The 13,190-nt window shown below is 47.2% G+C and overlaps 1 protein-coding gene across 2 annotated transcripts in view; it reads left to right on the top strand.

Moving 5' to 3' along the window:
- Positions 1-12,890, top strand: part of LOC121271353 (nucleus accumbens-associated protein 1-like) — a 15,861-nt gene extending 2,971 nt beyond the window's left edge. Inside the window, exons 2-6 of one of the 2 annotated variants that reach the window (XM_041177306.1) lie at positions 5,130-5,987; positions 8,647-8,820; positions 8,965-9,070; positions 9,879-9,976; positions 12,464-12,890. In XM_041177306.1, the coding sequence (XP_041033240.1) occupies positions 5,156-5,987; positions 8,647-8,820; positions 8,965-9,070; positions 9,879-9,976; positions 12,464-12,729 (1,476 nt within the window). In that variant the 5' untranslated portion in view covers positions 5,130-5,155 and the 3' untranslated portion in view covers positions 12,730-12,890. Of the gene's footprint in view, positions 1-5,129; positions 5,988-8,643; positions 8,821-8,964; positions 9,071-9,878; positions 9,977-12,463 lie in introns of both variants that reach the window. The other variant, XM_041177305.1, reaches the window with a different exon arrangement.
- Positions 12,891-13,190: the final 300 nt, after the last annotated feature.

Here is a 13,190-nt window from a genome sequence, read left to right as displayed (position 1 = left end):
CCCTCAGCGTGCTGTAATCATGACACAGCTTTCTACTTCAACTTCATCTTTCTCTGGGCTCCAAAGCTGAGCCCCCCCCCCCGCCTTCCATCACAGCTCTCAATTCTTTCTTGAAAACCGAAGCTTCCTTGAATCTCAGGACCAGCTGATTTATCTCTTCTCCTGTTCTTTTGAGATAGTTTTAAAAAATCTATTCATGGGATGTGGGCATCGCTGACTGGGCCAGCATTTATCACCCATTCCAAACTGCCCTTGAGAAGGTGGTGGGTGAGCTGCCTTCTTGAATTGCTGCAGTCCATGTGGTGTAGGTACACCCACAGTGCTGTTAGGGAGGGGGTTCCAGGATTTTGACCCAGCGACATTGAAGGAATGGTGATATATTTCCAAGTCAGGATGGTGGGTGACTTGGAGGGGAACTTCCAGATGGTGATGTTTCCATCTATCTGCTGCCCTTGTCCTTCTAGATGATAGTGGTCTTGGGTTTGGAAGGTCTAAGGAGCCTTGGTGAGTTCCTGCAGTGCATCTTGTAGATGGTACATACTGCTGCTACTGTGCGTCAGTGGAGGAGGGAGTGAATATTTGTGGATGGGGTGCCAATCAAGCGGGCTGCTTTGTCCTGGACGGTATCAAGCTTTGTGAGTGTTGTGGGAGCTGCATTCATCCAGGCAAGTGGGGAGTATTCCATCACACTCCTGACTTGTGCCTTGTAGATGGTGGATAGGCTTTGGGGAGTCAGGAGGTGAGTTACGCATCGCACGATTCCTAGCCTCTGACCTGCTTTTGTAGCCACAGTATTTATATGGCTAGTCTAGTTCAGTTTCTGGTCAATGGTAACCCCCCCAGGATGTTGATAGTGAGGGATTCAGCGATGGTAATGCCATTGGATGTCAAGGGGTGATGATTAGATTCTCTCTTGTTGGAGATGGTCATTGCCTGGCACTTGTGTGGTGCTTATGTTACTTGCCACTTGTCAGCCCAAGCCTGGATATTGTCCAGTTCTTGCTGCATTTGGACATGGACTGCTTCAGTATCTGAGGAGTTGTGAATGGTGCTGAACATTGTTCAATCATCAGCGAACATCCCCACTTCTGACCTTATGATGGAAGGAAGGTCATTGATGAAACAGCTGAAGATGGTTGGGCTTTACAGTTTGTTATTCTTTTGTGGGATGTGGGTGTCGCTGGCTGGGCCAGCATCTATTGTCCACCCCTAATTGCCCTTGAGAAGGTGGTGGTGAGCTGCCTTCTTGAACCGCTGCAGTCCATGTGGTGTAGATACATCCACAGTGCTGTGAGGGAGGGAGTTCCAGGATGTCCATTAAATGAAATGCAGTCACTGTTGTAACGTAAGAAACACAGCATCTAATTTGCACACAGCAAGCTCGCACAAACATAATGTGATAATGATCAGATAATCTGTTTTTGTGATGTTGATTGAGGGATGAATATTGGCCAGCACACCAAGGAGAACTCCCCTGCCCTTCTTCAAATTGTGATCTTTTCCATCCAGAGAGGGAAGATGGGGTTTAACATCTCACCTGAAACAGCACCCCTGACACTGTAGCACTTCCTCAGTACTGCACTGGAGTGTTAGTCTGCATCATTTGCTCAAGTCTCTGGAGCAGGATTCACGTGGGTCTTTCCCCTCCACTAGGTTTCTTAATGGGAACAAGTTCTGAATTCAGAAATTTGCTGTTTGAGGTGAGTTACTGTTGGGCAGAGAGTTTAATTAAGCTGCTGATGACGGTGTTTGGGATCACCTGCCATTCCTCTCTACATTGGTTGCTCTAACTCTCAGGCACTGTTTGGGGCGGGAAGTGCTGAGTAAGGCCCTGTATTCCTCAGTGGGGGAAGGGTGGGTAAATCAAAGAGAGAGATATAGCCCAGGCTTTGGAATTTGTGCAGGTTCACAAGAGGTGAAAGAGAGGACCCTCAGCACCCTGTCCTTCCCCAGCTCATGAAGAAAGAGTTGGGTTACTGATCAGTGAAAAGAGAGACAAGATGAGAGATGCAGCCACAAAGAAACTTCAGAAAGGCTCATTAACCAAAGCTTTGGTTACACGTCCCGACCTCTCTTTTGGCACCAGATCCATTCTCCTTAACATATAGGGGAGCCCCTGGGGTCGATTTCCCTACATTAAAGGTTCTGCATAAATGCAAGTTGCTGTTAGGGACTTTGTCCATATGGATGTTACTTTACTGATGCTCCTGGATCTACTGAGGTCTCGAGGACTAGGTATTATTTGCAAGTTTTGGTGTACAACTCCAATGTGATCAGTTTTCATAATCTACTTGAACTGTGAAAAAATACTGCCCTATAGTTATAGAGTTTGTACATCCAAACATAGGAGAGAGCAATTTATGTTGTATAATAGGGTGAAGGGTGCAGATCTGTTGTTAGTGTCAAGAACAATTTGAGATGATCAGTTATTATGCCTACTAGCACTCCATTAAATGCTATAAGGTTAATTCTGATTTCTATTCCAGTGTGTCATATGCTGGTGACAAAAGCTGCATTGAATGTGAATAATTAAAGAGCCTCATTGTGATTAAAGGTGTTCCCTTCTAACTATCTCAGATTAATTCCCTCATGAGTTTTATTTAAAGATAAACTTGAAACTTTGAGTGGCCCTTTAATGTCAGAATTCAAAAGCTGTTTAAAAACATTTCATCCTCACAGTGGAAACACTTCTGAAAGGATTTTGTACTTCCTATGAGCTGTCACACTGCCTTGGGGGGGACTGTTGCTCAGTTTTATGTTGCAATCACAAGGTCACACTTCAGGCTAAAATAAAGAAAGCCTCATCAATGTCGACATCTGAGAAGAGCCGGTTAAAACTTTATTTTTCCGTAAGGAGATTTTTTTTCCCCCTAGGATTTTTCTCTCTGTGCAACTTTTACCGCCTGTCTGACCTGACCCTCGATAGTCAAGGGAGTGGATGCAGAGACTAGATTCATGATAACCCCTGTATCCAGATGCGAGATTTTTAAATATATTACTGAGCTAGTAACCCTGAAGCCTGGACTAATCACCTGAGACTCTGAGCTCAAATCCCATCACGGCAGTTTGAGAATTAGAATTCATTTTATTAAATGAAAAAATATCTGGAATATAAAAGTGCCTGCGAAGGTATCAGATTGTCATAAAAACCCAATTGGTTCACTAATGTCCTGTAGAGAAGGAATCCCTTTTGCCCAGACTGTCCTGAATGTGGCTCCAGTCCCGAAACAATGTCCCTCATTTACCGGCATCCGGAGGGTCCAGAAACTCAGGAAAACTGGAATCGGTGAATACATACCAGTCTTACCAGTACTGCCCGAGAGTGAATTTAGAAATCTATTTTGTCCAAAACCAGAGTATCTTTTTTGTTACCCAGTTTACAGGAGAATTAAGCAGAAGGTTTCATGTGTGTTTAATCCCACCCTGAACTCATGGTGCATGATGAAGATGGAACTGCAGCCACACATGCTCTTGGATTGTCCCATAATGTTAACCAGCAGTGCCACCTGATTGCTACCTATTCACTGACTGGAGCTGCCGGTGCAGGGGCTGGTGGTGAAGGATGCGAAGCTCCACACTAAACCTGTGAAGCCTCATGAGATGGCCACCACCATCTCAAACGGTGTCAGCCTGGAAGTGCAAAAACCGTCATTTGGAGACTGTGTAAGGTGGTGCTGACCTGGGATATGAGGGCCAGGGCGGCTTGTGAATAAGGCTTAAAGCCTGAAATTGGCTTTTTGGAAAGTACCTTATTTTTTTCCCCTGGATTTGAACCCTGAGAAAGAAACCTAGCACAGAGCAATGGTTCCTGTGCCAGAACACTGGCTAGTTCCATAAAATGCTCACGTGTGAGGGTACCTTAGCTGAGGACAAGACCAGGTTTGCCTCTGAAGGCACCAGTGTCCCTCGGCAAAGAACATACAAGTTTGCACACAAAAAAACAAGCATTAGGAGCAGGGGTAGGTCATTTGGTCCCTCAAACCTCTTCCACCATTCAATAAGATCATGGCTGATCTGATGGTAACATCAACTCCACTCTCCTGTCTGCCCTCCCATAACTCCCAACTCCCTTGTCGACCAAAAGTCTGTCTAATTCAGCCTTGAATATATCCACTGACCCAGCCTCCACTGCTCTCTGGGGAGGAGAATACCACAGACTAACAACCCTCTGAGAGAAAAAAATCCTCCTCATCTTAGTCTTAAATGGGAGACCCTTAATTTTTAAATGTGAATCCTAGTTCTAGACTTCTCCTCTCAGCATTGACCATGTCAAGCCCCCCTCAGGATCTTATATGTTTCAGCAAGATCACCTCTCAAATTAAATTTCAGTGGGTATAGGCCCAACCTTTCTTCAGAGGATAACCCATTCATCCTAGGAATCAGCCTAGTGAGCCTTATCTGAACCACTTCTCATGCAAATAAATCCTTCCTTAAGTAAGGAGACCAAAACTGTATGCTGTACTTCAGATGTTCCTTGCATTTATATAGAGCCTTATTCTCAAGCCATCCTAGTGTTTGTTTACAACCAATGAGGCAATGTTTTTTGAAACAGGGTTATTGTTACATAGGCAAGTGAGGTGACCAGTTTGCACAGAACGAGATTCCACAGATAGCAATCAGTAAACCAGCCAATTAATCTGTTTCTGGTGTTGATTTGCAAGAAGAACCTTGGCTGGGATGCTAGGAAAACTCATCTTCGCAAAAATATCAGGGACCACACATCCTGAATGAAGAACAAGGTTTTTGTTAATTCTTTCCTGGGATGTGGAAGTTGCTGGTAAGGCCTTCATTTAAAACCCATTGTGAGTTTCTGCTCAGCTAGATCGCACAAACAATAATATGAGGATGATCAGTTAACCTGCTTTTAAGTGATATTGATTGAGGGCAGGCAGGGCCTCAGGTTAACATCTCATTCAACATGACACCTCTGACAGTGCTGCACCCCCTCAGTACTGCACTGGGAGTGTCAGCCTAGATTTGGTGCTCAAGTCCCCGCAGTAGACCTTGAACCCACAGTGGTCTGGCTTGGAGGTTGGAGAGCAGCACAAAAGGCAGAGCCTTTGCAGGGAAAATGCTGCATGTAAAATTTGTTAACGCTAATGCTGCTGTCTCCTCTTCTATCCTGGCAGATACTGCAGTGTGCTGAGTGGACGCCATGGCTCAGACCCTGCAAATGGAGATTCCGAACTTTGGGAATAATATCCTGGAATCTTTGAATGACCAGCGGCTGCAGGGCCTGTACTGCGATGTCTCCATCGTTGTGAAGGGACAGGCTTTTAAGGCGCATCGCGCTGTCCTGGCCGCAAGCAGTTCCTACTTCCGTGACCTGTTCAGCTCCAACAACTGCACAAGCTTCGAGCTTCCTACCGCTGTCCAGCCACAGTCCTTCCAGCAGATCCTAGCATTCTGTTACACTGGCAGGCTTAGCATGAACATGGGTGATCAGTTCCTCTTGATGTACACAGCCGGCTTCCTCCAGATCCAGCAGATAATGGACAAGGAGACAGAGTTCTGCCTGAAGGTCAGTTCGCCGCGGTGCGATTCCCAGGGCCTTCACGTGGAGGAGACCCCCTCCGAGCCCCCGAGCCCTGCCCAGGCCTCGCGATCGCTGGCGGCCACCCCACTCTCGCTGGTGTCGCGCGTCAAGACAGAGCAAGCTGAATCGGACACTGTGCAGTTCACCCCCATCAGCAAGCGCCTGTGGGACAATGGCCAGCGGGAGGGGAATGGGAGCGCGGCTTCCAAACTAGCCCGGGTTTCTCACGGAGCCCCCGCTGTCCGGCAGCAGGGATGTGGAGCGGGAGGACAGGGGAGCTCGGAGCGCACCAGTCCCGGCACCTCCAGTGCCTACACCAGTGACAGTCCCAACTCCTACCAGAATGAAGACGATGAGGAGGAGGAAGGTGGCGAGGACATGACAGAGGAGCACTACAGACAGATCTGTAACATGTACACTATGTACAGCATGATGAATGTGGGCCCACCAGGTAAGACTGCTAATTATTAGTGGCGACATCTAGATAACTAATTTAAACTGGCAACTGCTATCGGGAGCATTGTTTCCATGTGATTTCCCAGTATTTGAGTCTCTTGCATTACCTAGGACTGAGAGGTGGGTAGGATGGTACAGGACAGGTGTAAAATGGAGAGGCTGAAATTTCCTATATCATACAGGGGGATTTTTGCCCATATTGCACTGGCCAGGGGCTTATTACTGCCTGATAAGAGCCGCTTGGTTCACACATAGTGGGAAGTATTTGACACTCACGTAATGGGAAGTATTTAACACACACTTGTTGGGGAATGATCAATGTACAGATGAGTGACTGATGTACACATATTTTGGAGTGCTGACATTCATCCATGTGGAGTGTGTGACACACGTGATGGATAGGGTTTGTACAGATGATAGGGGGTGTTTGAGGCGCATGTGGTGGGGGGTGTTTGAGGCCCAGGTGGGGGTGGGGGGTGTTTGAGGCCCGGGTGGGGGTGGGGGGTGTTTGAGGCCCGGGTGGGGGTGGGGGGTGTTTGAGGCCCGGGTGGGGGTGGGGGGTGTTTGAGGCCCGGGTGGGGGTGGGGGGTGTTTGAGGCCCGGGTGGGGGTGGGGGGTGTTTGAAGCCCGAGTGGAGATGGGGACTGTTTGAGGCATCCACAATGGGGAATGATTGACATGCACATGACTAGGAGTGTTTGACGTGCATGTCTTGAGCAGTGTTTGATGCACGTGTGACAGGGTGTGTTTGACACACAGCTGAAGTGTTTTACACAAATGTGACAGCATTTCTACATATGATGCGGATTGCTTGAATTGACACGCGTGATGGAATGTTTGACACGTGGTGGGGAGTGCTTGACATGCATGGCAGGGAGTGTCTGACAGACATGTGACGGGGGAGTGTCTGACAGACATGTGATGGGGGGAGTGTCTGACAGACATGTGACGGGGGAGTGTTGGACAGACGTGTGACGGGGGGAGTGTCTGACAGACATGTGACGGGGGGAGTGTCTGACAGACATGTGACGGGGGAGTGTCTGACAGACATGTGATGGGGGGAGTGTCTGACAGACATGTGACGGGGGGAGTGTCTGACAGACATGTGACGGGGGAGTGTCGGACAGACATGTGACGGGGGGAGTGTCTGACAGACATGTGATGGGGGGAGTGTCTGACAGACATGTGACGGGGGGAGTGTCTGACAGACATGTGACGGGGGGAGTGTCTGACAGACATGTGACGGGGGAGTGTCTGGCGGACGCGTGACGGGGGGAGTGTCTGACGGACGCGTGACGGGGGGAGTGTCTGGCGGACGCGTGACGAGGGGAGTGTCTGACAGACATGTGACGGGGGGAGTGTCTGACAGACATGTGACGGGGGAGTGTCTGACAGACATGTGACGGGGGGAGTGTCTGACAGACGTGACGGGGGGAGTGTCTGACAGACATGTGACGGGGGGAGCGTCTGACAGACATGTGACGGGGGGAGTGTCTGACAGACATGTGACGGGGGGAGTGTCTGGCGGACGCGTGACGAGGGGAATTAAAATACCACCTGAGCAGGCAGACGGTTCTCGGTTTAACGTTTTATCTGTAAGATGGCACCTCTGACAGTGCACTTCACTGGGAGTGTCAGCCTAGATTTTGTGCTCAGGTTTCTGAACCTATGACCTTCTGACTCCAAAGCAAGAATGCTACCTGCCGAGCTAGGGCTGACCCAATTCTAGTACCCGTCATCTAATGTCCTAGAACAAATTTCTCAAGTTTGAAGATCCCAGCCACCGATGCCCTGCCTAGTCCTGACCCCATGAAGCAACTGAAATACTTACCACATCTGCTGCTTCAGCACCAGTTGGCGCCTGCCTGAGAAAGAGATTGTCCCGCTCCACGTTGTGTCTGAGCCCATTGTCCCACACTTTCCTGAGCTGATTCAGTCACCATCGTCATAGTAAAGGGTTTGTTAAAGTAGAGTAAATAAATAAAACCTTGATATATTGTCAGCACCTTTGGAGGAAAAGCTCAGTTAATGTCTCAGGTGTAGACTCTGCTTCAGAACCCTGGTTAGACCACATTTGGAGCGCTGGGGCATAGTTCTGTTCTCCATATTGTAAAAGAGATATGGAGACACTGGAGAAGGTGCAAAAAGAATTTGCTAGAATGGTATCAGAACTGAGAGGTTATAACTATCACTAAAGATTGAACAGGTTGGAACTCTTTTCTTTGAAAAGAGAAGGAAGGAAACTTGATAGAGGTCTTTAAAATTGTGAAGAGATTTGATAGGATGAATTACAAAATATATTTCCACTTGCGGGTGAGACCAGAACTAGGGGCCATCAATATAAGATAGTCACTAATAAATCAGTGGTGAATTCAGGAGAAACTTCTTTACCCAGAGAGTGGTGAGAATGTGGAACTCAGTACCGCAGAGGTAAAAAGTATAGATGCGTTTAAGGAGAAACTAGATAAACACATGAAGGAGAAAGGAGCAGAAGGATATGTTGATAGGGTGAGATGAAGTAGGCAGTGGGAGGAGGTCTGCATGAACAAAAACTACCGTCATGGGCCACCTAAGCTGAATGGTCTGTTTCTGTGCTGTAAATTCTATATAATGTACCTCATCACCAGATTCATTTTGGTTTATTTTGGCAGCAGCCGAGCGGGTTGAAGCCCTGCCCGATCACTTAACCACAGATGCCCGCTCGAGGGTCCGGATGAGGAGAGACCTGGCGGCGTTGCCAGCTGAACTGATCACCCAGATTGGTAACCGATGTCACCCCAAGCTTTACGCAGAGGGGGATCCCACTGAAAAGCTGGAACTTGTTACAGGTATGGCCCAGGCTTCAAACGCCCTTCGCCCTCAGCGAAGGCCTTGCCACTCCCCAGCTGCTCCGCTAGGTTGGCCTTCACACGGATGGTCATCCTGCTTTTGTGAAGAATGACCTCTTGAGTTTCTTTTTATTTTTCTGACAGGAACCAGTGTCTTCATCACTCGAGCCCAATTAATGAACTGCCACGTCTGTGCAGGCACACGCCACAAAGTCCTCCTCCGAAGGCTGCTCGCATCCTTCTTTGACCGGTAAGAAACAAAGCTAAGCTAAAACCAGAAACATGTTGGAAAGACTCAGCAGGTCAGGCAGCCTCTGTGGAGAGAGAAATGGAGTTAACTTTTAAAGAACCAGTAGATCAGCCATGATATTATTGAATGGTGGAGCAGGCTGGAAGGGCTGAATGGCCTACTGCTGCTCCTATATTCCTATTCCTGTGTTCAGGTCGACAACCCCTCATCAGAACTGGGAAGGTGTTAAAGATGAACAGATTTTGACAGGGAAAATGGGAATCAGGGAAAGAGCAAGAGGCTGAATTCTATGGGCAGCTGGAGGGCCGGAATGAGTAATGGGTAAAGGAGTGACAAAATACATACAAAAATTTTGCAACAGAGAGAGAGGGGCCAAAGGTTAAGCAAAGATTTCCCAGTCAGACTGGAAGTACCATTTTGGACCGTGTTATTGTGGTTCCCTTTTTCCCTTAAACTCTGATGCTTTGCCTTAATGATCAGGTGCTGGGAAAAGATGTCCTCATGGTGGAGCATCCATTGACATTCGGTCTTTGTGCAGGAAGAGCAGCTGGTGCCTGGGAAACCAGACCGCAATACCAGCCGACACTTTCCTCGAAGGGAAGGAGAGGAGGGGATGGGAAATAAACTTATAATTTCAGCCCAGTTCCTAGAACGTTTTGTAAAATGAGGAATCGGAGAGAAGCCTATTCCAAAGATTCAGCTGTCTTTGGAAGAATTTGAGTAGGAGACCTGTTGTTCACACTATGATATTCTGTAGGATTGTTTATGCACAGGCTTCATGATGTGCTCACTTTCTCTCCTGCTACAGGAACACACTGGCAAATAGCTGTGGCACCGGAATCCGCTCCTCTACAAACGACCCGAGCAGGAAACCTCTGGATAGCCGAGTCCTTAATGCCGTGAAAAGTGAGTATGGTGGGACTGGACTCTGTGCTCACTGGTCAGCCTGTGACTCTTCTTGGGTGCCATGTATAAATGGCACTAACTCTGCCTCTCTCCCTGACCATTGTCTGAGGCTAAATCAGACCATTTGCAGCTTTGGTGTTGTATTTGAATCCAAGATGAGCTTCCAACCACATATTCACTTCGTCACCAGGATGGCAAACTTCCACCTCTGTAACATTGCCCATCTCTGCCCCTGCATCAGCTGATCGACTGCTGAATCCTTCATCCATGTCTTCAACTATTCCTGGTCCAGCACCACCTCAATTTTAAAATTCTCATCCCTACATTCAGCTCCCTCCATGGCCTCACTCACCCTTCCCTATCTCTGCAACCTCCAAGAATCCTGCTTTCTTCCAATTCCGGCCTCTCAAACATCCTGTACTTCCTTCACCAGCCTCCCTCTATCTCCTTGCATCATTGCCTTTGATATCTAGTGAAGCTATACAATTCCAGACCTAAACTTCTCATTTAAAATACTCTTTTAACTAACTCTTTAACCAAGATTTTGGTCATCTGTATTAAAGTCTCCAGCTGTGGCTTACTGTCAGCTTTTGTTGGCTTACGTGAACAGTATTGAGATGTTTTATTATATAAAGGATCCTAAGTAGATGCAAGTTCCTGTTCTTGTAATTGGCCCGTGGAGACATACATTGCTCCCTGCCAGTTCTCTGGTAGCTGAGTATCCCATAACCAGTTGCTAACAGATTGTTTAATTCTGGAATATCTCCCTCTCCACAAGACAAGTGCATGACCTCAGTTTGCTGCTTCCTTTGACAGCTTGGCTGAAATGGGGAACTCACGCTGTAGTGGGGTAACACGACAATCTCTGTAGCATATCGTAATACTGGTCAGATCATCTGCCATTCCTTCAAAGGCCATTTGTAAAGGGTTACAAGCCCATCACATCTGCACATGGTTTATAAACTGCAACTCTCTGCTGAGGGAACCTATTACAGTTGGATTGGGGAGGGGGCTGGTAGAATTAGGCATTGCAGTGATCTGCTTTTGTTAGATAGGCTGCCAACACTCTGCTTAGCCTCATACAGAAGGAATGACCACTGGAGTAAAGTACCAGAGGTCAAAATGTGGCCACAGAACCTCTTGCCCAGCAACGTGTCAGCACCTCGTGGAGAGAAACGAAAGAGAGAATGTGTTGAATTTTAAAAAATAACTCATTAATTCTAAATTGCCACTCAAATTTGCATCAGTGAGGTATAATAATTAGCGTGACTTTCTGTCTTCAGAGCTGTCATTCATTTGCATTGGCACGACCAGGACTAATTAGTTTAGTGTGTATTTTTTTTTTAGAAATTGTTCCATTATGCCCAATTTGTCATGTAGTCCCCACCTCATCTGTTACTGCAACAGGTTAAGTGGAACTACCTAGCCGAATGTCAAACCAGCTGTCCTCTTTCGTTTTACTTGCTGGCTGAGTGTATTCTGGAAAACTGCTGCATCAACCATGAAATTAAATGAGCAATAAAGACATTTATTCAAACCGATTCTTCCTCAAGAGTCTTGCACTGTCTTGTTCTATTAGCAGTGCTTTCTGTTCTAGTATAATGAAATATAAACATGCAAAATTCTAATCAAGCATGTTCTCTTTTTGTTGTACAAACGAAAATAGATCCTGGATGAGTTTTCATTCAAACTTTACAATGTGGTGAATACCTGCCAAAAAACGACAACTTGCATTTATATAGCACCTTTAACATAAAATGTCCCAAGAAGCTTCACAGAGACATCATCAGACAAAACTGGACATTAAGCCAAAGAAGGGTTATTAAGATGGGTTAATAACAGTTTGGTCAAAGAAGTAGGTTTGAAAGGGGATTTTAAAGAAGGAGAACGAGAGAAGCAGAATTGATCAGCCCCATCAAAATAATGAGGTTAAAAGTTGGTCCAATTCTGCGATCAGTATGTAGCTTGGTTTAGTAAATATTAGCAGGTCTTGTTTACAAAGCACGCTCGGGATTTCATGGGTGGGACAAGTGATTAAATGTGGCACAACAACCAATTGCCATATCAAAATGAGATCCAAGTAGTGCAGCTTAACACTGAACGTCTTGAAGGGAATGGCCTCTGAGCGATAATCGGTCCCTCACGCTTATTGTGAACCAGTAACCTGGTAATCAGCTGGCCCCCCCTGTTCCTGATCGCTATGGAGAGGGGACCGAGATGGCAGCTGAAGATCAGGCTGAGTCTGTTTGTGATGCCCCTTCACAAACCTGCAAATGTCAATTAGTCTCACACGTGAAAAATGAGCCCCCCCCCCCAACCAGATGCCAGCAGATAGCCAGACCCTTGGACCATACCCCGGTAAGTTCCTGGGCCATCTAAAGAGGAGAAAAGTGGGGATGGATTAAATAAAGAGAAACTGCAATGTTGAGTATTTGAGATCGGTTCTAACGCTGGTGCTGTTTTCCCCCCTCACCCCACCCTCTGCAGTCTACTGCCAGAATTTTGCACCCAACTTCAAGGAGAGTGAGATGAATGCCATTGCAGCCGACATGTGCACTAATGCTCGTCGGGTGGTCCGCAAGAGCTGGATTCCCAAACTGAAGCTACTGATGGTGGAGGGAGACGCCTACCACTCCTTTATTTCAGACACTACAGGGGTCAACCTCGACTCAGACGTACTGAATGCTGAGCAAGCCTTCGAGGCTGCCAATCACGAGGGCGAGGCAGGGTCTTCCCTGGAGTCCACTCAGTGACAGAAGCCACCCAGGAAGGAGGTGTCAAAATCCAGGGTTCAATCTAGAATGACCCATGAGTTGCAGAACAGACAAAAATCTGGCGTCTTGTGCACACAAATACTGTTAGAGGTACAGAAACAAAAGATATATTTATTCTGCATTGATGGGCATTAAGAAGTGAAAGGATGTGTACAGAAGTGGGGAGGGCGGGGGTGGGGGATGGGGGGGGGGAAGGTGGGGGTGCTGAATGTAATGGGTTAGGGATTGCACATTCCTAGGTTGTGGGTGGCAAGGACACACAATAAATGGATGCGCCAACTGCCCAAAGACTCTGCCTAGATTGAACCCTGAACACATGCAGCCTAGATTAATCGGATAGGTTGGAGCACCCTGTCCAAAATGGGAAATATTACATTTCTAACTCCCAAATCGGTTCCCTTGATTCCTGGTCGTTCCTCCCTCTCTTGTCTAATGTCCTG

The sequence above is a fragment of the Carcharodon carcharias genome, chromosome 30 (genome assembly GCF_017639515.1).
Source record: "Carcharodon carcharias isolate sCarCar2 chromosome 30, sCarCar2.pri, whole genome shotgun sequence".
NCBI classification, from domain to species: Eukaryota; Metazoa; Chordata; class Chondrichthyes; order Lamniformes; family Lamnidae; genus Carcharodon; species Carcharodon carcharias.
This window is presented reverse-complemented; position numbering and strand designations above follow the sequence as displayed.